The sequence below is a fragment of the Sceloporus undulatus genome, chromosome 4 (genome assembly GCF_019175285.1).
Source record: "Sceloporus undulatus isolate JIND9_A2432 ecotype Alabama chromosome 4, SceUnd_v1.1, whole genome shotgun sequence".
Classification (NCBI taxonomy): Eukaryota; Metazoa; Chordata; class Lepidosauria; order Squamata; family Phrynosomatidae; genus Sceloporus; species Sceloporus undulatus.
Window position 1 is genome coordinate 247,621,082 of NC_056525.1, and position 25,729 is coordinate 247,646,810.

At 44.0% G+C, this 25,729-nt stretch overlaps 1 protein-coding gene across 3 annotated transcripts in view; it reads right to left on the reverse strand.

Moving 5' to 3' along the window:
- Positions 1-7,187: 7,187 nt before the first annotated feature.
- Positions 7,188-25,729, reverse strand: part of ARHGAP39 (Rho GTPase activating protein 39) — a 250,817-nt gene continuing 232,275 nt past the window's right edge. For all 3 annotated transcript variants that reach the window (XM_042465531.1, XM_042465530.1, XM_042465529.1), the window contains 5 exons: positions 20,662-20,735; positions 13,160-13,359; positions 11,716-11,807; positions 9,889-10,058; positions 7,188-9,055 (listed from right to left, as the gene is read on the reverse strand). In XM_042465531.1, the coding sequence (XP_042321465.1) occupies positions 8,861-9,055; positions 9,889-10,058; positions 11,716-11,807; positions 13,160-13,359; positions 20,662-20,735 (731 nt within the window). In that variant the 3' untranslated portion in view covers positions 7,188-8,860. The remainder of the gene's footprint in view (positions 9,056-9,888; positions 10,059-11,715; positions 11,808-13,159; positions 13,360-20,661; positions 20,736-25,729) is intronic.

The window sequence follows — 25,729 nt, forward strand, 5'->3', positions numbered from 1 at the left end:
GTCAGACAAAAGGCCCCTCCAGCTGCAAATTAGGATGGCTTTCCATGGAGTCCAGCTGTTTTGGAGGGAGGGACTCCTTTTAATAATGTACAACACCACCCACCATCACCACTATTCTAATGACTTTTCTGGCCTTGCAGATTAGTGGTTCATCCCACAGCGGTTGTAAAGTAGCTGATTGACATGTGTGCTGTTGGCAGGAAAGGTTTACAGAGGAAATTATGATTAGACCATTAATAGTGAGTTGCTGGTGGCAGACTGGTGAAAGCTGGGGTGACACTTGATGCTAGCCAACCTTTGGGAGAAACTAATCCAGTGAACAGGGTGTTTTGGCTCGGGATGCAAGAGACAGAGCTCAAGCAGAAGTGTTATTTCTCCTTGCTTGCTTTGTTTTTAAATTGGTAATTACTTTTTAAAAAAGTATTCAAAGAAAATGACCCTGTTGTCAAGACACAGCTATCTATAAAGCCATGGGCCATGTTGAAATAAAATAACAGTGCAGTCCCATATTTATCTATCCAGAAATAGGTTCAATGGGACTTACTCTCAGTTAAGCAAGTAAAAGACTGCAGTCTATATTTCTTCATTTTACTCCAAAGGATGTAAAGTTTCTTGTCCCATTAACAGACTGCAGTCCTTCTGCAATACAATGCATATCAGACCAAGTAAAACTCCGGCTGCATTCAGATAGACTTTTGCTGTTTTTGTGGGCTTATCAGTTATTCCAATTTATAACAACCCAATCACGACGTTTTCTTGATAAGATCTTTTCAAAAGAGTGTTGCCACTGCCACCTTCTGAGGCTATGAGAGTGAGTCTTGCCCAACGTCTTTGCTCTTTGACCGAGCAAAGATTCGAACCCTGGTCTTCCAGAGTCCTAGTCCAACACTCAGACCACTGCACTGCAATGACTATTTTCAGCTGGATTTATTATTTCCAGTTAACTTGAGTCTAAGAACCTCAGACTGAACCAGTAATGTTTTGAAACCACTACAGAAATCTTAAGAAAATACTGAGCTCTAACTTAACAAATGTTGTAACCGAAGGGGCTGACTCTCCCTACATTTGTTGTGCTATTTGCCAAACTATGTTTTTTTATTTGTGTCATGTGAATATTTTGTAAAAAGAGGGGAAGGGGGGACAGGGACAGGGCAAAAAAGCTCAGTGCAGCAGAGGCCACCTTACTTGCTGAATAAACAGAAACACAGTACCTAAAGCCCCTGTTTATCCAAAGGGTTGGGGGCTGCAGCATTGTCAGAAACCAGAAATGGTCGAAAAGCAAAACCCATTAAGGAAACATGAGGGAATTACAGTGGCTTGTTTGGGGCTGCCAAACACTCATGCACTGGTGGATTAGATTAATGGAACGCATTTAATTTGCATGCATCGAAAGAGCAAGATGTCCAACAATGGGTCATCAAAAGGCGGGGATTTCTTCTATTAAAAATATAAACACGCACGTGTACAAAGAGATGAAAAGACATTTCAAGGAGGTGTTAATAAAACCTTGGCCACCAAAAAAAGGACAGGGAGAAGTAGGATTGCACTGGAAAGAGAAACAGCTCCAAGGATATATGCAGACTGAAAACTCATGTTGTTCTCTCCTCTTTACCACCCACTGAACACTGAGTGTGTGCTTTTTTGAACCCTAAATACAATAGAAACTCTGGTGTATAATTCTGCTTCATTACATGTATATGGCAGAAAAGTGTAATAAAACCCTGGAAATAAATTTAGCTCTTTTAGGGTTGCCTTAAGTCAGAAATGACTTGACAACAAACCCTCACTGGGGTTACATGAACATCGCAACTTTACTCCTGGTTTATGTATGAAAAGATTATTTATTTATTTATTTATTTATTTATTTATATAGCGCTGTAGATTTACACATATGTGGTTGCTTCTCCTCTTCTGCCCCTAATTTGGTCTCAGTCCTTCTTCTCCCTGTCCTGATATGCTAAAGGTGGCTGCAAAGGAGCAGGGATGTAGCCGAGGGGGGGGGGTGTCCATGGGGTCCGGACCCCCCCTTCAGTTAGATACAATGAATGGTGCATGCTGCCACACCGCTGCATCCAAGCCCCATTATAACGGTGGAACTTAGTCTGGACCCCCTCTTCCCAAAATACTGGCTTCGTCCCTGAAAGGAGTTGTCCTTCCCAAATAGTGGGATAGATGGAAGTCTGGTGCCAGTTGCAGACACTGCCTCTGACCATCAGCTGTTGCACTTCATCCTGATATTGACTTCAATCTACCTCCTGATCATTTCTGAACCATTTTCATCTTTCTATTTCTGCACCAAAGTCATGGCTTGTTGCCACTCACCAGCCATTTCAGTTGTGTCCCAGCTTGCTTGACTCTTGTTCAGTTCCAAGTCACTTCTGGCGGACACATTGAGGAATGGTGGGAGAAAGACTACGGGAACTATTATTTTAACTTCTGGTGCTCAGATTGGCTCACAGAAGGGTATCTGTGGTGATGCCTCACAGCTGAAATTGATCATGTAAGACATGCTAGGTAGCGGGGCTACTGGAAAGAAGCACATCCCAAATCATGAAACCTCTTCTGTGGAGGTGCTATAACACTTCATCTATCCCTCCTCTAGTGACATGAGGAGATGTACTGTTTCTCTTCCATCTCTTTATTTTATATTAAGGATCAAAGGAATTTATTTTCACTGGCATCATTTTAGATTGGCCACGGCCGTCCTTAACCAGAGGCACCCACAATACTTAAGCTATGGAAATTCTGGTGAACTGCAACATCCACTTGCACAGGAAAGTGAGGAAAGAAAGAAAAAAAGTCAAGATGTCACAATGATCCCCTCTCCAAATATTAATTCATTTGGATGACTTCATCCTGAAAACTCTACACACCAATCAATACTTCAAGGAAACCGAATTTGCAAGACTAAATGGCTCAGGCTGTAGCTTTGTCAGCGATGAGCAATGGGCCATTAAGGTGTTAAGGCACTTGGTTATATTAGGTTCTTTACTCAGGCAGTGTCTAAAACCAAGATATAACTCCTGCCACAATTAATCCCTTGGTCATTTTAATTTGGACACTGTTAGGTAGTTGCTTGCATTATTAGACATGACTGCATTCACTAAACTGCACTGTAATTCCTGCTTATTTGGTCACAAAAGGTTTTGGAAAGATGGTGAAGGACCTCCTGTTAGCATAGATACAGCAGGAGGAAGAGGAAGAGCTGCCATATCTCTCTATTACAAACCACAGTTTTGGGTCAGGAGGGCATGGGTGTTGTGTATTTTGGCAATCCCTTGGCTTGGCTACTCTCCAGCACACAACCAGCGATTCACAACACAGAGTGGATTATCACAGTCCATCATCCACGGATGTGAAAGCAAACAGCACACATGGCCACAGGCCTCTCCAGTTTTAACTTTGACAGATTTCTGGGGCAGGCAATGCAAACAGAATGAAATATGTAAATAAAATAAAACAGAGCTTGTTGATTAACTTTCAAATATTTTTTTGGAAAATGCTACACAACTGTTAGCAAATTTCTCAGCGCGGGATCCAAGTTGCCTCATTCCACCAAAATGCCTCACTGGAAAGAGAGAAACGGAAATGAAAGAAGTTTGATTTTTGGTGAGGAGGATTTGGCAAAAGGAAAGAGTGGCTAATGAAGCTGCAGCCATCCAGAAGTCTGGGTTGATGATAAATTTCCATTCTATTTGTTTGTATCCTATGTTTTATTAAATGTAAAAAAAAAACCCCAAACAATGCTTGCAACTGTAAAATGCTTTTGTTTGTAGAAAATGCCAGATTGCAGTGTTACAGTCAATATATGGGTGCCGTTTAATCCTTTAATCCCAGTTAGAAAGCTCTGTCTCCAAGAAGTAGGGAATAAACATATTTTGGTCAGACTCAAGAATTTTTTCTTAAAACAGCAACAAAATAAATAGCAAAAAAATAACCCAACATTACAGCAATCTTCCATCCATACAAATAAAGAGCTGCTCATGATGGGTAGTATGTAAAATATATACACCTCTGGATTAAAACTTTGTTGTTAGCTCATTTATAACGGAACTTTGTCTTTCCTTATACATCTATATAATCAATTTTTACTGGCCAGGCAGAAACTCACTGCAAATCTGAATCCAGGAGATGAAAAGATCCATACAGGCAAGGCATCTTGAAAGGTGTCTATGGATTAAACCAGCAATTTCCAACTCCTGCTGATTCCTCAGCTGTGCGCTAAGGAACTGCTCAGGCATGTGTTATTGTCAAGAAACCAACCTATAGCAACCCTATGTACAAGAGACCTCCAAGTTCACCTGTTATCAATAGCCCTGCTGAGGACTTGAAAACTCAAGGCAGCTGTATCTGCCTTGGTTGACTCAATCCACCTGTATGGCAGTCTTTCTCTTTTGCAACTGCTTTCCCCTTACCAATGAGCCTGTCTCAAATACTGGTACACTAGAACCCCTCTCCTTTTAATATGCACCTCAAAATGTGCACAACCCCAGTTTAGACACGTTTTCCCATATTATCCTCTCCAAAACCTGACCTCATTTGGACTTTGGATGGGAAAAGTGATCAGGTCAAACACAAGGCTCCTGAAGGCAGCTTTTCCACCATCACTAACCTTCCCTACCATCACTGATCTTCTCTTATCAAAGAAGTGACATTACATTTCCTGGCAACTTTAATATCACAGTTGGAAAAAGCCAGGCTGGTCTTTTTCTCAATGTCCTCAAAGGACCTCTCTCACACATGTGCACACATATGCACCGAAGTCTCAAGCACTTAAATGCAGCCTCAGCACTATCACTTGAAAAATTCAAGAGCGATAGCTAGATGGGCTTAGGAGCTGCAATTCCTCTTTCTTTTTGGCATCCCTTCAGCAAAAAGGACCTTCTGAGGTCCGAGCTGCTAGCCAAGAGAAGCAGAGGCCCTTTGAGTGTCAAGATGGGAATGGAGGCTGGAGACAATCTGACCAAAAGATTGGTGGGGTTTCTGGGCTGGGGTAAGAGATGGAGGCAAAGTCCACGAAGGGTGTAGTTTTGTGAAGGGAGGGAGAATGAGGGCATTGCCCTAGATAAGAATTCTGCACCCCACATAAAATATTCCTCCAGTCCCCAAATTTCTAGCACAGCAAGAACTTTAAACTTCTGTTGAGCATTTACAAATACAGCTCAGCAGCCCAAGAAAGACAGCAAGGAAAGTTCTCAAGGGAATAAGAATACAGCAAATATAAGAGTTCTAGGCATGAATCATTTCCAGTATTTCACTCTCTGCCACGTTAGAAATTTGGGGACGGAAAGAAAATTTCGTGGGGAGGTCAAAATTCTTATTTGGGTGTCATGGCCTCCTTTTGAGCCTCTGCATACCTTTGTGCTCCATCTCTCCAAATCTTACTGCTAAATCCCAGTGGATCCTCTTCTCTTTCCCAGCTTGAAATCTCCTATCCCTAGCCTGTCTCTGCCCATTGCCACTCCTTCCTCATTGAATCTTTAATGCCAGCCAATCCAATTTCTCTGTGATTTTGTACTGCTTTTTCCCTCTGACCACAGCTTACTTTCATTGCTGGAGACTGAGTTCAAAGTGCAAAAGGAGTCTGCACTCAAATCAAGTCAGTGAAAGGAGAGGAGGAGGCAGAATTGTGCTGGCAAAAGCAGCCTCTCCTAGCTTGTGCATTTTTCCTACTACTAACTTTTACCATCTTGACCACACTCTGGTGTTGTTTGCCTCTTTGCATGTGTCCCAGTTTTCATCTCCAAAATATTGACGCATATGACATGGACCCCTGGAATGGGTCAAGTGGGACGTGAAGGTGTGAATGCAAAGGTGCTTTGGGAGCTCTGATCTCAGACCTATGTAGGTCTAGCAAAGGGAAGAAATTGTGGTCTTGAAGGGCCAGGAAGCATCTGAGAGTTTTTCTGAAAACAAGCCCACAAAGTGGCTTTGCCTGAACAGGGAGAAGGCATGGTTGCCCTGCATCAGGTTTCTGATGGGAATAAAAGGCACTTTCTCTGGAAAGCCACTCTGAGCACCAAAGAGGCAGCTCTTCGGAAGGCCCGGCACCCAAACATGGCTTGGAGGAGGCTACAGCTCTGCAGCAGTTGATCTAATGGGAAGCTCTGCTGGAGAATTGATCATCCCATTTCTCTGGAAGCAACAAGAAAGGCCTGCTAGCAAGGGCAGTGGAACAGCAAAGGAGATCTCCTGCGCAAAGGCAAGCTGACCAAAGGTCAGAATTCTGGAAGAGATGGGCTTAAAGGGTTGAGAAATGGGCCACCTGGGCAAGGACAGTTACTTTGTGCACCTGCCTCCCCACATCCCTGCATCAGCTTCACTATCACTCCTTCCCTGAGCATTTTGCCTGGCCAAGGACAATGGGGCTGTGGGCCACAGGAGCTGAGCTGTGGTTGGACCACTGGCTAGAAGGGACAAGATTGGGGTGGGGTGGTAAGGTTGTCCTCTCTGAAGGTCTTAGTTTCTCAAACCATTTTTTTTCTCATGGGGAGGAAGGAGGTGTAAGAGGTAGGCTTGATATGCATCTGCCGAGCTTTCGGCAAGAATCCTCAAGGCAGGGCTCATGGGTCAGAGGCAAGATCTGCCAAAAGGGAGGCTGTGGAATATGATGTCTCCCACCTCCCCCACTGTATAAAATCTAAGCCTGCAACTGCAACAAGGTTAAGCAGAAAGAGCAATGATAAAAGCCCCATCCTTCCAGCCAAACAACCCTCTCGAAAAACCCCAAACCTCTCTTGTATACAGTAAGATTTTCGACTCCTAGGATGGGGGATTTGATAAAAGGAGTTTACTTAGAACCCCACTTCATAGATATCCCCAGATATTTTGCAGAAATGGGTAGACAGACAGGCAGTGGAGGGGGAGGAAGTGTCACATTCTTTAACATCATTTTTCCACAGGAAAATAAATGGAAATTCTGAGTGAAAATGGATGTGTTGTTGATTGTCAAACAGTCAACTCATCTCAGACAAGAGCCATAACAGGAGAAAGAAAAATCAGAGCTCTGAGAAAACATTATAATGCAGATCAAAAAGGAGAGGAGCAAATAAGCAAAAAGGAGAGAAGCGCATAAATATACCCAAATCCATAGTTTTTTGTGGGTTTTTCAGGCTATGTGGCCATGTTCTAGAAGATTTTCTTCCTGACGTTTCGCCAGCATCTGCAGCTGCCAGCCACAGATGCTGGCGAAACGTCAGGAAGAAAATCTTCTAGAACATGGCCACATAGTCAGAAAAACCCACAAAAAACTATGGATGCCGGCCACGAAAGCCTTCGACTTTATACCCAAATCCTTTTCACTGCTGAGAGGAAGCATTTCAGAAAAAAATGTACTTTTGCCCCACCTTCCCTGCAATTTTTTATATATTTTTTCCTGCTCAGGAGGCAACATTTTGGGGGTTGTCACACTGACAGCCTAAAGCAGAGGGCATCCACTCATCATTAGTTCTCTCGTTCAAAAATACTTTGGGATCTTTGCAGATAATAATCTTAAATCAATGATAATTAGGAGGAATGGAACCTGTCTGAATCGTAAGCACAAGGGTCAGGCCAGAGCAGGAATCTTGACACAGCTTGGCTTCTCTCTGACATTTATCTATGTGAGAATATTTTCTGCAGATGATTTTGGAGCTTCTTTCATGCCAAACTGCAAAGCTCAGGAGGAGTTAGGAACAGGAGGCCAGATGCAATGTGCCCATATTCCCTGCGGTGCCTTCTGCCATAGGGAGAGGCTAGGCTCCATCCTGACCTCCTGCACCCATCCAATCCACACAAAGAGACCCATCTTTGACCAACTGTTCCAGGAGAGGCTACAGACAAGGGTCTCATCCCTCTTGTTTGATGCATGTGCTAACTATACACCATTCCCTCCTCGGCAAAGCAAGCAAGGAAAAGAGCTCAGGTACCTTCTGGCAATCACACTTAGCAGAACTTCTTCAGCGACTTGCTTGGAAACCCAGAGTAGTCACTGATGATGTCTATAGGATAACTGGCTGATTTTGTGGGTTTCAAGAGAGAAAGGGAGAAATAGTGGGCAAGGGGGCATGGCTTGACCCCTTCTGGCAGTGACTGTGCTGGAACAGGGAAGGGGAACGGTTAACGGTATTGTGAGAGAGCAGCACCTGGGTCTGCTGCATGTTACAACAGCCTGGCACAGCGGTGATGGATATCTGGCTACTCCAAGTTCAACTTCATCCCAGGGATGCCCAGCAGGGAACCTGATGGCCGCCATCTCCTCCTTCACCTTTTCCAGAGGCTCTCAAATAATAGGGACTGACTGGTGGCTTGTCTTTCCTGGGATGCTAATCACATGCAACCCCCACCCAATTACTCTTTATGATCTCAGCAGGATCTAGCTGCCATCTTGAAAACTAACCCCACTCACAATTCCAAATTACCTTTGTCCCCAATCCCTGCATCTGGCATCCTCTCCTCAGGAAAGTGGATAGGAAATTTAATAAGGGATGGGGTGGTCAGGCCTCATTGCTTCTCCCACCCCCCTCAACTTTACAGTTCACCTGAAGTTTGCCAGGAGGCTCATTAATTCAAATTCTCTTTGTGAGGAATGCTAGTCCCACCATAGGTAATTGCGACCCTTCGGATGTCCTGGCCGGGGTGTTTCCAGGGAGCTGCTGCTGGGCACAGCAGCCTTTTGTCCAGAACGAGAGCACCAGGTGGCACTGAGGCAAGGCAGAGAAGGCAGGCAAAGCCTAGACCATGGCAGCTTTTGCTCTGCCCTGGTGCCAACCTTTGTGTCAAAAATAATTCTCGCTGACTGATTGACTTGGGGGGTGAGGGTGGGGTGGCAGGGCTTGCAGGGAGAATGTCCAATTCCATTCTGGTTCCGTTGGCACTGGTGCTATAGGACCCCTTCCATGAAGCTTGTGTCCAGGTGCTGGATCAGCACCCGGATGAAGGACATTTCCTTGCGGGTGTTCTCAAAAATGATCCGCGGGTCATCTGACTGACAGCGGAGGCAGTTGGGGGCCATCACCATGGCCAAGTTGTTGACGTCCATCTTGGTGACTGCCACGTTGCCGGGCTGCACAAACACCTGGCATGGAGGGGAAAGATGGGTGAAAGGAGTCACAATCAGCCAGTTGGGTCATTTGCCCAACCTGCCCTGTTTCTAAGCCAATAATAAGAGCAATCAATCAATCAATCAATCATCATCATCATCATCATCATCATTTCTTATCCACTTCTCCATAAAGCAAGATTAAAATACAACTACAGAATGGACACATAACATCAGCTAAACTGGATAGCCCTTGTGGACTGGATGACCCTTGTGGTCTCTTCCAGCTCTATGATTCTATGAAAAACATATAATATCTGAAGAGAAACTTATTTATTTCATTTATATGCTGCCTTTCTGCTGGAGTGGGACCCAAGACAATTCAGGAAAAGAATGTGTCTAATACTCCTCTTTTGTCAAGGCCAACCAAGCTAATGGCATTCCCTGCACCAGGGAATTCCCCCCTTATATGACATTGTACAGTACTAGATCAGAACAAGCTGGGTCCATCAAATCCCAGTATCTAGCCTTTGGGGTGTTGAAAGCTGGTGATCTGCAGCTGAGAAAGCTTCTCAGCATTTTAGCAAATGAGTTCCAGCATCTCCTTGCAGCAAATGATAGAACTGGATGTTTTACCCAGAGTAAACAATGGTTGACACTCTACATCTCTGTGGCCAGCTAACAGGGTGTTTACATATTTAAATGTTCCCCACCCAAAAAAAGCCCCAAGGTGGGAAGAGACCCTGAGACAATGGCCTCTCATTTTTATCCAATGTGGGGGTTTTGGAGGGTGTGTGTGCCAAGATCTACCAGGGCCCAGGAACCTCCTTCCAGGCCAAAGCCTGGAGCTGCTTTTTGGGTCGCCATACCTGGAGGAAACGGATGAGGTAGCAGAGCACCATCTTGTTGATCCTGGGCAGGGAGTGGACAACGGCGATCGCAGCTTCTGGGTTCTCATAGTGAGTGATGCACTGTTCATAGAAGTCATGGGGAATGAGCGGCTCCTCCAGTTCTCGATACCAGAGCTTCAGCAAAGAGGCTGCGGGGTGGGATGGGGCAGGGAGCCAGAGGAGAAAAGAGGATGTTGAGTCAGGCAGGGTTGAGAAGAGGAACAGGACTAAGAATGAAAGCACAGCCAGGAAACTGACTCAGAGACCTGGATCTTGCAGATGGAGCCAAATTCAGATGCAGAAATCTCAAATGAGTTATTTCCACTGTAGGCAGTGTCATGCCCCTTGTATTTTCCCCCCCCCCCCCGGTCCGTCCTCTGTTTAGCAGGGCTTATCTCTATCCATTGTCCTCATTTTATGTTAACTGCCTTTGCCTCAATCTTGACCCATGGCGACCTTATGGATGAGACGTCTCCTGGTACCTCTGTCCTCTACTCCTCTGCCCAGCTCCTGCTAACTCATATTCATGGTCTCTTTAATAAAGTCCACCCATCTAGCATGCAGCCTTCCTCTCTTTCTACTTCCTTCTACCTTTCCCAACATTAATGTTTTTTTTCCAACGATTCATGCCTTCTCATGATGTGTCCAAAGTATGACAGTTTACGTTTTGTCATCTTGGCTTCTAGGGATACCTCTGGCTTGATATGCTCTAGTACCCATTTGTTTGTCCTTTCCCATTAGCTCTGGATTAAAAAAAAAGAATAAAAAAGAATAAAATAATAAAAAAGTACCTCCTAACATGTGCAAAGTGCCTTTCCCGAAACACTATGTTAACAGTGTACCTGGGATGAGAGGTCACAGAAGTGGTGTAGTTAGGGAGGTGGACAAAAAGAGAGCATTGCCCTCTCATAAGAATTCTGCCCCCCAATGAAATGTCCCTGCAGTCCTCAAATTCCAAACATTGCACAGAGAGAGAGAGAGAGAGAGAGAGAGAGAGAGAGACTGAATCTCCTTCACACTGAGAACTCTCTTTGTTGTGTTCACATTCCCTACGTTTCCTTGGGTCCCTAACCTGCATTTCTAAGTGTTCAACTAAAGTTTTAAATTACTACACCCCTGGGTCACAGGTTCTTGGTGCATCTGATGGTGAATCTCTGAGTCTATTATTATTATTATTATTAACCTTTATTTATGAAGCGCTGTAAATTTACACAGCGCTGTACATGCAATCTTTTTAGTTAGACGGTTCCCTGCCCTCAGGCTTACAATCTAAAAAGACATGACACAGAAGGAGAAGGGAGTGGTGGAGGGAAAGGGTAAGAGGTCCAGCAGTTCCTCTCAACCTCCGAGGTCTGGACCAAGGCAGATGGACTGGAGGGAGGGCAAGGCTTCATAATGGATGGTTAATCATTATCCAGAGAAAATACATAATCACAAGTAGGATAATACATATACAGTACATACAGTCTAGGCACCTCTACTTTTGTTCTTTTTATTTATTAGCCATTCACACAAATTTATGTAGCTCCACGCATTAAACACACACACACACACACACCAGTTGAACCAGTCAATTCCTGCCTTCTTTCTAACATATGTCTAAGACCTCTGTCTCTCCATAAATTTCCCAAAGAGAAATTTAAGCAGCCTGAGGAATGGTCTGGTTACACGGGATCCTTTCCCCACCCCCTAAAAGACCAGCCACTATTGTGGCAGCTGGGCACTGAAACAAATGGGGTGTTGTCCTCACCCCCAGCTTCCCCCATCCAAACCTATAGACTCTTCTTCAACAGCCATCAGCCTCACCAGGAACATGAGGATCTTCCAAACCGGTGGGTATCTTCCACTGGTCGACCTGCAGTTTGAGGGCATTGACCTCATCGATGTCTCCAGGGACTCTGGAAGAAAAGAAAGTGTAGAAATAATGTAGTTTGACATGGAGTATAACAAGGCAAATCTCTTCCCTTTCATGTAGGGACAACAGCACAGGATCATGACATTGCAATGAGAACAAACTCCCACACATGGCCAACATGCTCACAGATCAACTTAACACACTCCAAGTCACATAAACTGGAAACCAACATGGAAGAAATGCCAGAGAGAGCACCGTGGTATGATTTCACACTTCACCCTCCCTAACTCTGATGTCTTGAGCTATCTCCTCTGGTTCTCTGGGCACATTCTTCTGTCTATGTGGCTGGATTTTAATTTCCTGGCACTGTTTAGACAGCTGGGGAGTTCTTAATGCTGCATCCAGTTTCTCTATGTGGCTCCGATGTGCTCATGTGTATGGATTAAACTGGCCATAAAAGATATTTCGATGCAACCATGAAATCACATTCAGATGCTTTCTGATGATGTGAAACAATCCACGAGAGAGACTCAATAACATTTAAAGGAGGAAAAAAGGTGCCAAGTGAACTGTACATGCAACCCATTCTAAAAGCAATTTAAGAAATGCTCTTAAGTTAAATAGGAAGGCAGGCAGAACACTCAAGGAGGTCCAACAGCCTCCTTTAATAATAATGGTGGGGAATACATCACCTCTACCTCAAATACAGTTTGGCTGATCATGATTCAATGGATGTATACCTGGCCTTATGCCTTTCCAACACCACCTCCCTTTCCACACCATTTTCCAGCCCTTTGTCTTCTCTTATCTCCCTGCTTTCTCATTTTAGTCACATCTATCATGTGCCAACACAGCCAAACAATCAGATCCGCATCCCCTTATTTTCAGCCAACATTTTGCAAAGCAATTCCATGAATGCTTCGCCAGCAACAGCCCTCTCACTTGAATTCTCAGCACCTGGGCATTTTCTTTGTCAAATCCAACAATCCTTCCTAAACCCATCAGCATGTGCCACATAGACTTTAAGTCAGGGTAGGCAAAGTGTGGCACAAAGACAACATACTACCCTGAAACCATTTCTGTGGCCCTTGCCCCCACTTCTTTCCCAAAATCTTCTGTTTTTCCAGCAAAGAAATGGTGAATTGATTCTTTTAGAATGCTCCAGGAGCTGCAATTCATCATTTAAACAGATTGCAGGGCCTACTTACGTGTTCCAGAGAGCACCATATCATGATGTTTGTACTCAAAGGAATGCTAAAAACATCACAAAGGTCCTGGGATGAAGGGTGATAGTTCCTTACAGTGCTGGTTTTCTCCTCGAGAGCATACCTACCTGGAATAGCCCAGCTATCTTAATAGGAAAAGGGGTGTCCCCAAGTGGGGGGAGGGAATTACCTGAAGATGCCCTCGGTCTGGTCTCCGTTGAGGGCTAGCACCTCTTCTGACAACCTTGTCTGCACCCACGGGAGTTGGCGGTCGGGGTACCTCTCCTTCTGCATGTTCATGATCTCTTGGAGAGAGCTCCCAAACATGGATGGGCTGAAGACGGCATTCTTGGCATGGCGGATCTCTTCAATGTTTGGCTTCTTCAGGCCCTACATGAAACACAAGTGGTGCAATCACAGGATTAAATGACTGACACAAGGCTTGGTGCTGGCATGGCATCCCAACAGGCTGAAAAACCAGTCACTAGCTCATTATTAATGTTTCTATAGTGTCATCTGTATCTGCAAGGCTTTGCAAGGGGTAACGTGCAAAAAAGAAGTACCTGCCACAAAGAGTTCTATATCTATGGATATTTTTTTATCCATGGATTCCAGCATCCACAGATTGAAATATTCCAAAAAATATAAATTCCAAAAAGCAAATCTTGATTTTGTAATTTTATTCAAGAACTACTGTACTTAATGGGACTTGAGGATCCACAGATTTTGGTATCCCCAGTGGGCTGGGTGTCCTGTAACCAAACCCCAGTATAATTGTAAAGTTGAAGGCTTTCATGGCCGGCATCCATAGTTTTTTGTGGGTTTTTCATAGTTTTTTTGCTCTTCATGCATGCTTAGCCCGACATGGCCACATAGCCCGAAAACCCCACAAAATCCCAGTATAATTATAGGATACCAAAGGGCCACTATAATTATAGAAACTGAGGGAGTCAATAAAGGCAGTTATACAGGGACTTTGGTTTTGTATCCTTTAGGGTTAAGGATTCTGAGGCTGAGCCAAAGTATTCACAATAGAGGTGAAGGGATGTAAAGAAAGAGAGAGATGGAACCATACAAGTATTCTTCAATTAACAAAGTCTCTGATGAAGAAATTCCTTTTACGTTTTTTTATGCCCACTCAGGCTTTTTGTTCTTGTCCTGTCTAGCTGAAGTTTAAAATGTAGCATCAGCACTGGGAGACTAGTGTAGGAGGCCTGGAGAACACAGACCTTCACTGTTGGGACTGCGGCAGCATGTTTGCAGTAAAGATTCAGCTGGGAAAGAGGGGACTTCTACTCTAGCCAATTCTATGGTGGTTGTTGTGTGTGCGCCTGCCTACAGCAGGCAAGGTAAACATCAGCTGCCTCCAGAATCTTTACTAAGCATGCATGAAGAGCAAAACAGAAAGAAAAGAGAACAGATAAGCCTGTCTTGCTAGCTATGCCCACACACCACAGATTATACATTTAGCCTCCAAAATGGAGTAATAAGAAATGTGGAGACTGATGAAACAAAAAGTCATCCCTAGATGCATTTTGGAAGTAGCTTTCAAGAGGTTTCAAAATGATTTTGCTTACTTATGAGAGGCTTACCTGATCTGGTTGCTTCATTTCAGATGTGCATATCATTAAGGTTTGGATAAAAGTTTGCAGAAACATATTGAACTGCCCTTCTTTCCTCTGGTACAGGAACCTATCCCTATTATTTCCATGTATATTTCTGACTCTACTGCAGATTTACTGCTAAAGAAATAATGGCCAGGAATACACTGGCTTCCTTAACTGAGGACTACCTGTACAAGTGTTTTCAGAGGATACTGTTGTAAGCTGGTATGAAAATGTAACAGCAGGCCTAAAAAGCATCTGAAAACCCTTCTGTTAATTTATGACCAAATTCTTTTAGCCTAAGGGCAACCTCTTCTTTGGACAAACAGCACAGGAGCCAGATTCTCTCTGGCCACAAAAAATCACAATAGCCCAGTAACTTGGCTGGAGTCAGTCTGTCCCGTCGTCCGATCTCTAAGAAGCTGCATGTGTTCTGGAAGCCATTGGTGGCTTTATTTTAATTTGGCACAGATTATCTAAAATATCTGAGACCACATTATAAGAGCCCCACTGTGACTTCAGGACTTCTCTTTGCTAAAACCTCCAACTCGTGACCTGCTCCAGCAGCCTTTCATAATGGGTGGGAAGGTGCTTGTCTTGGCCACTTTGGAAAATGGTGAAGCTATGATCAAAGCTTGCAAAATATATTCTTTTGGACCACAACTCCGAGAAACCTGCAGTCAGCATGGTCAACAGAATGAACCATGTTGGTAACCATGGGACAATGTGGATGCAATCAAATAATTACAGTTGGAAAGTACAGGGGCCGCCTACTCCATGCGGGAAAAACAAGAGTCTACCACCTTCTCTGGCAGTCTATTCCAACATGAAACAGCTCTTACATTCACGTTCTTCGTAATCTTTAGGTGGAATCTTTTTTCTTGTAATTTGTTTCCAGTGATTCATATCCTAGTCTTTGGAGCAACAGAAAACAAATTCACCTTCTACATGCCATCCCTATATGTATTTAAACATGGCTATCTTATTGCCTCTCAATCTTGTCTTCTTCTGGCTAAACTGCTCCCTAAGCTATTCCTCCGCAGGTTTTGGTTTCCAGACCTTCGATGATCTTGGTCGACTTCCTTTGAACATGTCCAGCAATGAATACAAACAGGAACAATGAAAAAACTGAGAACTTCTTGGATTCTTCTTGATACTCTCAAGGATGGTTTCCATGATCCAAGAGGAAGCACGATGTTTACCAAAAAAAGGTAAATTTTTGAATAACCAAATTTATATTATTGAGAATATAAAAATACATTACTGCTGCTTGCTTTACTCTTGAAAAGGACCAACAAAACTGCAGATGCCTCGGCATCTGTTGCCACACTGAAAATGTCTGACAAATCAATTCATCCCAGGTCCCTAAAAAAACCAAAAGGAGGAAGAAGCTAGGACCTTATCCAGAGAGTGAGGAAAGGTTACCCTTTCTGGACTATACCTCTCAGGATCCCTGGTTCACTGGTGCTGCTAGGAAGTGGAGGGCATAAAAGTTCATTTTTTCCTAGGCACTGCCTCTTGGAGATCTTAAAAAGTTTGTGGGGACCGGTGGATGCTGACACGAGTCAGCAATGTGATGCAGCAGCTAAGAAAGCCAATGCAATTCTGGGCTGCATCAATAGTAGTGTTGTGTCTAAACTGAGGAGAGTAATGGTGCCTCTGTATTCTGCTTTGGTTGGGCCTCATCTGGAATACTGTGTCCAGTTCTCAGTATCACAATGCAAGAAAGATATTGACAGGATGGAGCATGTCCACAGAAGGGTGCCCAAAATGATGAAAGATCTAGAAACCATGCTATACGAGGAGCTGCTCAGGGAACCGGGTATCTTTAGCATGGAGATAAGAAGGGTAAAGCCATGTTTAAGTATTTGAAGAGATGTCATATTGCGGATGGAGCAGACTAGATATGGAGTGATGGATTCAAGCTAGAGGAAAAGAGGTTCCACCTCAACATTAGGAAGAACTTCCTGACACTAAGAACTGCTTGACAGTGGAACACAGTCCCTTGGACAGTGGTGCAGCCTCCTTTTTTGGAGGTTTTCAAACAGAGACTGGATGGCCATCCGTCAGGAATGCTTTGACTGTGTCTTTGACAAGAGCATAATCGGGCTTTATTGGATGGCCCTGGCAGTCACTTCCAACTCTGTGTTTCTATGATTCCAGTGACTAATTCTAGTGATCACGCCAGCTGAAAGTAAGGAGTCAATCTTTATTCACGGTAATCAATCCTCTGTCCACAAAGAGGCAGCATTACTCTGGAAGGGAGGCAGAAAGGAGCTCAGCAGAAACGGAAACGCCTGTTAAAGCAGGTGGAGGCTATACTGACATACAAAGGCAAGGAGCCTGTGTCCAGAAAGACACAAGGCAGGGGCAGGTTTTTTTTATTGGATCACTAAGGGTCCCAGGCAAGACCTCCAAGGAGGCTACTGAACTGGAAGTGATATGCCTTAACAATGAATGGGCACCATTCTCATCAGAGGGTTCAACAGCCTATATGCGTTTCATGAGACTGTGGTGCAGAAGTCTTCTGCAGCTCATACAGGCTGTTGAACCCTCTGATGGGAATGGTGCCTGTTCTCTGTTAAAGCCCACCGCTTCCAGCTCAGTAGCCTCCTTGGAGGTCTTGTCTGGGAGCCATAGTGATGCAAAAATGGCCCTGTTTTGTGCCTTTCTGGACACAACCTTGTATGTCAGTATTGGCTCCACCTGCTTTAAGAGGCCTTCCTGGTTCTGCTGAGCTTCTTTCTGATATCACACTATAGAATGAATGCTGTCTGAGACCGTTTTAACTTCCATGGCTCCATCCTATGGAATCCTAGGATCTGCAGTTCATTGTGGTGCCAGAGGTCTCCGACAGGGAAGGCTAAATAGCACATATCTGTGAAAATTTGGAGGGTATGAACCTTCCTGCTTGGTGCTCCAAAGAGCTCTCTACCCTCTTGCCAACAGGTTCATACATTGGGTTTTGAACTGCACTTGGTTCTTGTTTTGCTCTGCCCCAGATGTCTCCCAAAGCTTTGCAACTGGCATTCCTCACCCCACGCCATTTCTGCCCATGGATGGAGTGGGGAGACTAGGAACTGCAACCATTTATGCTAGCAAAAACTGAGAGATCAGTGAGTCATCCTATTCTGCTTGGCCATCTGGGCATGGAGATTAAGACCCAGGAGAACAGAACAGCTGCAATGGAGAAGGGTCCTTGGGCACCCTCTGCTGGGGCATCTTGGAATCGACACAGGTGCATTCACCAGGTGAGATTTCAGAGGCAAACCAGTGGCAAACCTTTGAAGCCCAGAAGGGGGAAAAACCACTTGGGCATTCCCCACTGCCATCATTAAAGTTTACCTATTAGAGAAGGTAAAGAGGTGATATGATAGCCGTGTTCAAATATTTTCCGCTGCTCCAGAGAACAGGACCTGGAACAATGGATGCAAGCTATAGGAAAAGATATTCCTGCTCAACATTAGGAGGAACTTCCTGACAGTTAGGGCTGTTTGACAGTGGAACACACTCCTTCCTCGGAGTGTGGTGCAGTCTCCCTCCTTGGAGGTCTTTAAACAGAGCTGGATGGCCATCTGCCAATTGGGTTGCTTTGATTTAGATTTCCTGCATGGCAGGGGGTTGGATTGGATGGCCCTTCTGGTATCTTCCAGCTCCATGATTCTATAATTCCAGCACTTTTGAGAAGCGAGAATTTTTCAGCAAAGGGATTTTTAGAGTATGCTGTACTGTTTTAACTGTACAGCTTTTTAATGTTTTTGTTATGTTGTAACCTGTTTTCAACGTTGCTGATAGTTGAAATCTACAGTGGTCCCTCCGCATTCACTGGGATTGGGGTGAAGGCCCCCCATGGATGTGGAAAAACCACAAATAAAAGAACACTATTCTTTTTACCCAAGAGAACACCTCTCTAGGAATCTCCAGGTCCTCCAATGCAACTCTGTGGCCAGCATCTGCCAGAAGTTGATAATTGAATCATGCTGGAGGACCTACAAATGCACAGAGAAATGTTTTCTCTAGGAACTTCTAGGTTCTCCAGCACAACTCTATGGTTAGCTTCCAGCAGAGTTGTGATGGAGGACCTAGAGATTCCTAGAGAGAACAGAATTGGGGACATACTTATCAAATTTGCAGATGACAGATTTGCAGATTCGGAGTAGCTAATACCCCTGAGGACAGGACCAAAATTCAAAATGATTTGAATAGACTAGAAAGCTGGGCCAAAGCTAACAAAATGCAGTTCAACACGGAGAAATGTAAGGTACTGCACTTAGGGCTGAAAAATGAAATGCACAGATATAGGATCATGGGGGACACTTGGCTGAACAAGATTACATATGAAAGGGATCTAGGAGTCCAAGTGGACCACAAGTTGAACATGAGTCAACAGTGTGATGCAGCAGCTAAAAAGGCTAATGCAATTTTAGGCTGCATCAATAGAAGTATAGTGCCACTCTATTCTGCTTCAGTCAGGCTTCACTTGGAATACTGTGTCCAGTTCTGGACACCACAATTCTGGGCCCTTGTGGTCTCTTCCAACTCTACAATTCTATGATTCTATATTAATAAAAAATGCAAATAATCAAACCCACAAAAGCCAAATCCGCGAAAGTGGAGGGACAGCTTATTTGCACCCAAAGTTCACCATCCAGCCTGTGCTTAAAAACCTCCAAAGCAGGATACTCCATCACTCTCCAAGGAAGCATCTTCCACTGTCAAACAGCTCTTACTGCCAGGAATTTCTTCCTAATGTTGAGGTGGAATCTCTTTTCCTGTAGCTAGAATCCATCACATCTGTGTCCTATTCTCTGATACTGCAAAAAGCAAACTTGCTCCATTCTCAATATGACATCCCTCAAATATTTAAACATGGCTATCGTGTCACCTCTTAACCTTCTCTTCTCGTGGCTAAACCTACCCAGCTTCCTAAGCCACGCCTCACAGGGCTTGCTCGTTTTTAGACCTTTCACCATTTGGTCGCCCTCTTCTAGATACAGTCCAGTGTGTCAACATGCTTCTTGAACTGGATACAGTATTCCAGGTGAAGTCTGGCCAAAGCAGAATAGAGTGGTACTATTACTTCCCTCAATTTGCAATAATAATAGTAATAATAATACTGTCTCCAATGCCAGGAGAACTATTTTGGACATGAAAATTAAGGAGGAGGGAAATGCACAAACAGAACCGCTTGTGTGGTGTGTGTGTCATACCCTAAATCTCATCTCCATACACTCTTCCAGCATCCAGAAAGGGACCAATATCCAGCAATCATCTCACCCTTTTCTCTTTTGCTGGGCAGTAAGATGTCGAGCCTGAAAAGGGTTCTTTGCGGTTTCATCTACACGGCTGAATTCTGGCCAGATCTGGCAATCCTCCTGCCTTTAAGGAGTCCTTCCTTTAAATTATGCATTCCACGTAGAAAATGTTTGAAGCAAATTCTGGACAGCTCACCTTCTCCTAACCCAAGGAAACCAAAACTATTAGAACTGAACCCCCACCTCTCAAATCTTTGCACTCTCTTCCAGAAGGGAGGTAAAATGATGGGGTAAGATTCCAACATACAAAGAACACTAAGCCCCATTTTCTCCATCACCAGTGTAAGCCAACTTGAATCCCAATTTGGAGAGTAAGGCAGGATAGAAATACGATCTATCTATCCTCCACCAGTGTATGAAAGAGGCAAAGGAAAGAAATGTGGGTGCTTAGTCCACTGGTGGATCCTGTGTCAGTGGAGTGAGCAATGTTGGGAACTTGAAAGCTGTATATGTGCTGAAACTATTTAATTGTAGGGTTTGGTATCCTGGGAAACCTCTGGAAATCCCGCAATAAAACCTGGGGTGGATTCACTGCCCAACAAGACATCTAACGGCAAGCACTGCTTTGCATAATGGGCCTCCTTTGCTTCTTCTATGCCCTGCTCATGTGTTTAGGAACAGAGTTCTTCAACCGATCCAGTGGCATCCAGAAATAGTTCTTGGGAGGCTATCAACTGTTTAGCTTTTGAGCCAGTGCATACATGTTCATTCATAGTTTTCAATCAACATCTTTAAAAACCAAAGACTATGCAAAAGGGAGAAAATGGAAATACCTTCTTGGCTCCGGTCAATGCTGCTTTCTGAAGCTTGTTGTAACAATACTTGGCATAAGTGCTTATTGCCACCCCTAAAAGAGAAAGAGAGAGAAAAGGGGGGGGGGGGATAAGATAAATGTCAGTGCCAGGAAAATCCAAAGAGCCACCCCAAGAGAAAGAGGCAAAGGAGAGAAACTGCAGCAGCATCCTAAAGTGAAGCAACCTGAGCAGCACTTTCAAAGCTGGGTCTGCACAAACTGAGAAAAAACCCACAATGGGACTTTGAAAGGGCAAGTCCTTTGATGAACATTTGCTCCAGCAGTGAATCTGGCAAGGGTCACATACTTGCAACATGCCCTGGTGTCAACTTGCCAGGTGAAAGTTGGGCTCCCTAAAGCCACAACTACTTCACCCCAATCCAGTCCCCCCCCCCCCTTTCCCCAGTGCTATGAAACCCTCTCTCTCAATCCTTTTTAAATCCACTCAGATACTAGATGCTTCCAAGAAGCATTCTGCACTCCTCCAAGAGCTGAATGTAGGAAGCTGCATTGTAGCAGCTAAGATTACTGGTTTATTTTATACATTCATTCTACTCTGAATGGCAGTGATGCTCCAAGGTCTCTAGCAAGAGACTTTCCTAGATCCTACAAACCCAAGTCCATTAGCATACCACCAATCTGATGGGCATCTGAAATGCAAGAGATGATTTGACAGCACATACATTTATTTCAAAGGGAGTCCTTTGTCTCAGTCCCATCATGGTCAGTCAAGAAGGCGAGTAGCGTCTGCTTGCATTGAGATCTCTCTAAACCAACTGAACAGCAACAGAAATTTCTCTGAAGATGCCAGCCAAAGCTGCTGGCAAAACGTCGGGAATAAACTCTTCTAGAACATGGCCTTATAGTCTGAAAAACCCACAAAAAACTATAACAACAGAAACATTTTATATAGATGTAGGCCTGTGAGTCTAACATCATCACTTTTCTTCTCTCGTATGATTTTTAAACATCATTTGCCTGATGAAGAAGCCAGTGGAGTTTCAAAAGTTTGCATGATGTATTTTCTGCATTTCGGTTGGCCAATAAAGGTATTGTTCTTTTGTGGATTTTGGGATTTGTTGCATTTATTTTCACGGAACCTAACGGTCTGATTTACGAGTGCTGAAGCACCACAATACGGGCTCTTTGCTAGCGATGGAAAGAATATTCTCTAGTATTTGTTTCCCAGTTGAAAAATGAATAATAAAACAGCAAGACTTTAGCAGTCTTCTCCCAATATATCCTGAAATGTTCCAGAGGATTGTTTTGTGCAGAAAATACACTGCTTTTCCTTTTTTGGCATAAAGACTAGTCAATGTTGTTTTATTCAGAAAATATAGTTTTTGTGCAGGAAACATGTTTTCTGTGTAAAAAGAAAACCTCCAACAAAATTGTTGTATACAAAGACAAAATAACTTTAGGATTGACATCCTTGATCTATGTACAAACAATATTTTACTACTACAACCTCCTGCAAGACTATGGACATCTCCTGCCCTTTTCTTCTCCATCCCTTTTTTCCCTTTCATGTCGTGTCTTTTTATACTATAAGCTATGGGCAGTGTCAGAATCCTTTGGTGATGCAGGCTGGCATTAAGTAACAGTATGGTAGTCAATATACTTATTATTTATTTATTTATTTATTGGCAAAGAACATATCTTGCTCATGGCTGCACCAAACAGAATTCTGCCAGATTGCTACCGCGCAAACAGTTTCAATTTCTAAATCACAATGTAATTGTGTCCCTTAGCATAAATGGAGAATTTCCCATGTTTTTGTGATGGTTTTGCTCACCAAACCATGTGGTATTTCTGCCCTCTTTTCTTACAGTAGGCGAAAGGTGGCAGAAGGTTATAGGTGCTCCAGTGAACATTAGTAAGTTGATATTAACATGGTGCATTCTTGGTGTACACAAACTACTCCAAATTTGCTGGAAAGCCTGTTGCCTGATACCCGAATTCCACTCAGCCATTGGAAGCACATCTAAACACATGCTGACCACCCCCACAAGAGTCTGCATAGGTAGACATACACATGCCCACAGGTCTAGCTTGGCACAAGGAAGACATTGTGTATTCATCTGTAACTTGGCATGCATAATTTGTGCATTTGTTATCCCTTCCTGCTTCCTTGCTTGTAACAGCTTCTTCCCAGCTTTTGAAGAGTGTCGGGGCCATTGGTTTTTAAGATGACAATGCAGATCCTCTTAAAAATTCAGCCTCTGGACACTTGGATAGGTGGTCATCTGGACACGGCAGCACCGTGCAGCCCACACTTTTAAAGACTGCCCTAGAAGCCACCTTGGGGACACAGGATCAGAGTTGGGCCCTGCCAAGGCTGCAGCTGCAACAGCATGGGCAAAATTCTGTAAAATATCAGAAGGCAAAATCCAGCGAGAGAGTCAGGAAATCCATCCCAAGAGTGACCTTCAAGTCACACTTGAGGGCACGAGAGCCCATTGACTCGCACTCTGATCTTTTGGAGAGGCAGGCAGCTATTAATAGACTGACCTCCCGCTGTCCCCCATGGGTCGAGTAATCCAATTAAAGTCACGCATGGCGGCTCTGCCTGGAGATGCGCCTCTTGGACAGCCGAAATGCCACGTGGGAAGTGCAGCAAATAAGCCCGTCCTCCCCTTTCTGGAGCTGCTTCACCAGTGCTGTCTTACAGCCCTTCTACCTGAGATCACTGGAGTTATTGGGGACTCAGTGCCTCTGATCTGGGCTCTACACTCCATTCTGCCCTGGAAATGTCCTGGTACAGCCTCTACAAGACATCTAAGGATCTGTAGGATGGTTTTGGCTCCTTTCTGATCTTGATGTGTTGCACGCTCAACACCATGCACTGCACCCCAAAATATGGCCCTCAGATTGCAATCACTTCCCTCAAATGCCTCTGGGGAGCACAATTTGGAAATTAAAACTCCCACCCCATCTTTGTGCCATTTTAGGCCTTGAAAAATCTTTTAAAGAAACCAAAAGGGACTAACCAAGTACTTCCTAGCTTTGGGATGGGAGGGAGGCCTTTTAAGCCCTTTTACAGCATTCAGGATGGTGGGATTATGTTCTAGGTCTCTTTCACACCACAGTTATAGCACAAGGATAATCCACTTTAACTGCCATGGCTCCATCCTACTGAATCTTGTGATTTTTAATTGCATGAGGTAGTTAGAATTATCTGCCAGAGAATGCTGGTGCCCCATTAAACTACAAATCCCAGCATTCTGTAGGATGTAGCCATAGCGGTATTAAAGTGCTGTATTTATGCAGTGTGAAACAGACCTAAATAGCAAATGATGCCTCACCTGTGTGAGAAACTGATATTTTGGGGAGAGGGAGCACACGTTGAGATTCTTGGTAGAGGGGACTGGTCTGGGAGGTTGCATATGGTCCAGTGGTCACATCTCCCCCATCTCTAGCTGCTGCTGCTGTTGTTGTTGTTATCAAGTCGTTTCCAACTTATGGGAATCCCAAGGCAAACTTATTATGGGGTTTTCTTGGCAAGATCTGTTCAGAGGAGGATTGTCATTGCCTTCTCCCTGAGGCTGAGAGTGTGTGACTTGCCCAAAGTCACCCAGTGGGTTTCATAGTTGAGTTGGGAATCAAACCCTGCTCTCCAGAGTCATAGTCCAGTGTTCAAATCACTATGCCATGCTGGCTTTCACCCCCTGCTTTACAAGTTTTTTTTACAGTACTGCCATTATGATGTTGTTAATATGGTACAGGTGGAGTCTCCATTATCAGGAATTCCAAAACTGAAATACTCCAAAGTCCATAATTATCCACATGGGTGGCTGAGATAGTGACACTTTTGTTTTCTGCTGGTTCAGTGTATGCAAACTTTGCTTCATGCACAAAATTATTAAGAATACTGTGCATAAAATTGCCTTCAGGCTATGTGTATAAGGTGTATATAAAGCATAAATGCACTTCATGTTTAGACTCGGATCCCACCTCCAAGCTGTCTTATTATATATATGCAAATATTCCAAAATCCAAAACACTTCTGGTCCCAAACATTTCAGATAAGGGAGATTCAACCTGTACAAAGCTCATCAGGCAAAGCCCTTCTATTCTTCACTCTCGTTCCCATTGTGTGGTTTGGAAAAGTGTGCCAAAGACACTAGATGCTTCATGTGGATTGAACTCATCCCCCCTCAAAGTTCACATCTCACACTCTCACCATCCAAGGAATCCTTTCCCTTAGGGAACAATATGGTGCCATATGAAGACTGCCCAGTCAGTGGTTCCAGAACAAAGCAGAAAGTCTCCCAGCCTGCTTCTCTCTCCTCCCCAAAAGGAAGGTCCTTGAGCAAGGTTCTTGTGGCAGCCACAATTAGAATTTTAATCCAATTAAAATGCAGACTTTCCAAGTCTGTAGAGAAGCACTCAGGATGGTTGCTGAGCTGAGGATATGTCCTTTTCTTTTTCAAGCTACCAAGGAACCTTGCAAGTTCCAATTAAATCCAACCTAGAAGATAAGTCCCTACAAAAGCTCCACCATCTCACTCCTTCATCACCAGAAGAAGTTATGGCATGATGCAAAGAACTACCAGATGATCTCCTGAAGGTTAAGATGGGTGGCTGGGGATCAGAGATGAGTGAAACTTCCAAACCTCCTGACTGTAGGATTGTTAAACTCACTCAGCTTTGGCAAGGGAATACAGTATACACATATGGTTCTGTATTTCCCTGAATATAGCACCCTGACAGATGTGATTTTGGTTCCTTTAAGGAGCAGTGCAGAGAAAAATGGCAACAGAGGCAAAACAGGCTGAGCGCATGTCAGTTTGGCCAAAGGCATGACTGAGATTTGAAGTGAGATGACAAACAATGACAGCCACCTTGAGGGAATGCTCCCTCTTCCCAAAATAAATGACTTTGGGAAGAACCAGGGCAGGGTCACTGACATCGGTGGGTGAAGTTCACAGGTTTCCAAATCCTTTTGTGTACAGTTTTTGTCTCAAGATAACCAACCTGTAAGGATTGGGGGGGGGGGGGCAGAAGATATAGGTAAATAAATCTTTGATCATTTTGTAGTTATGTGC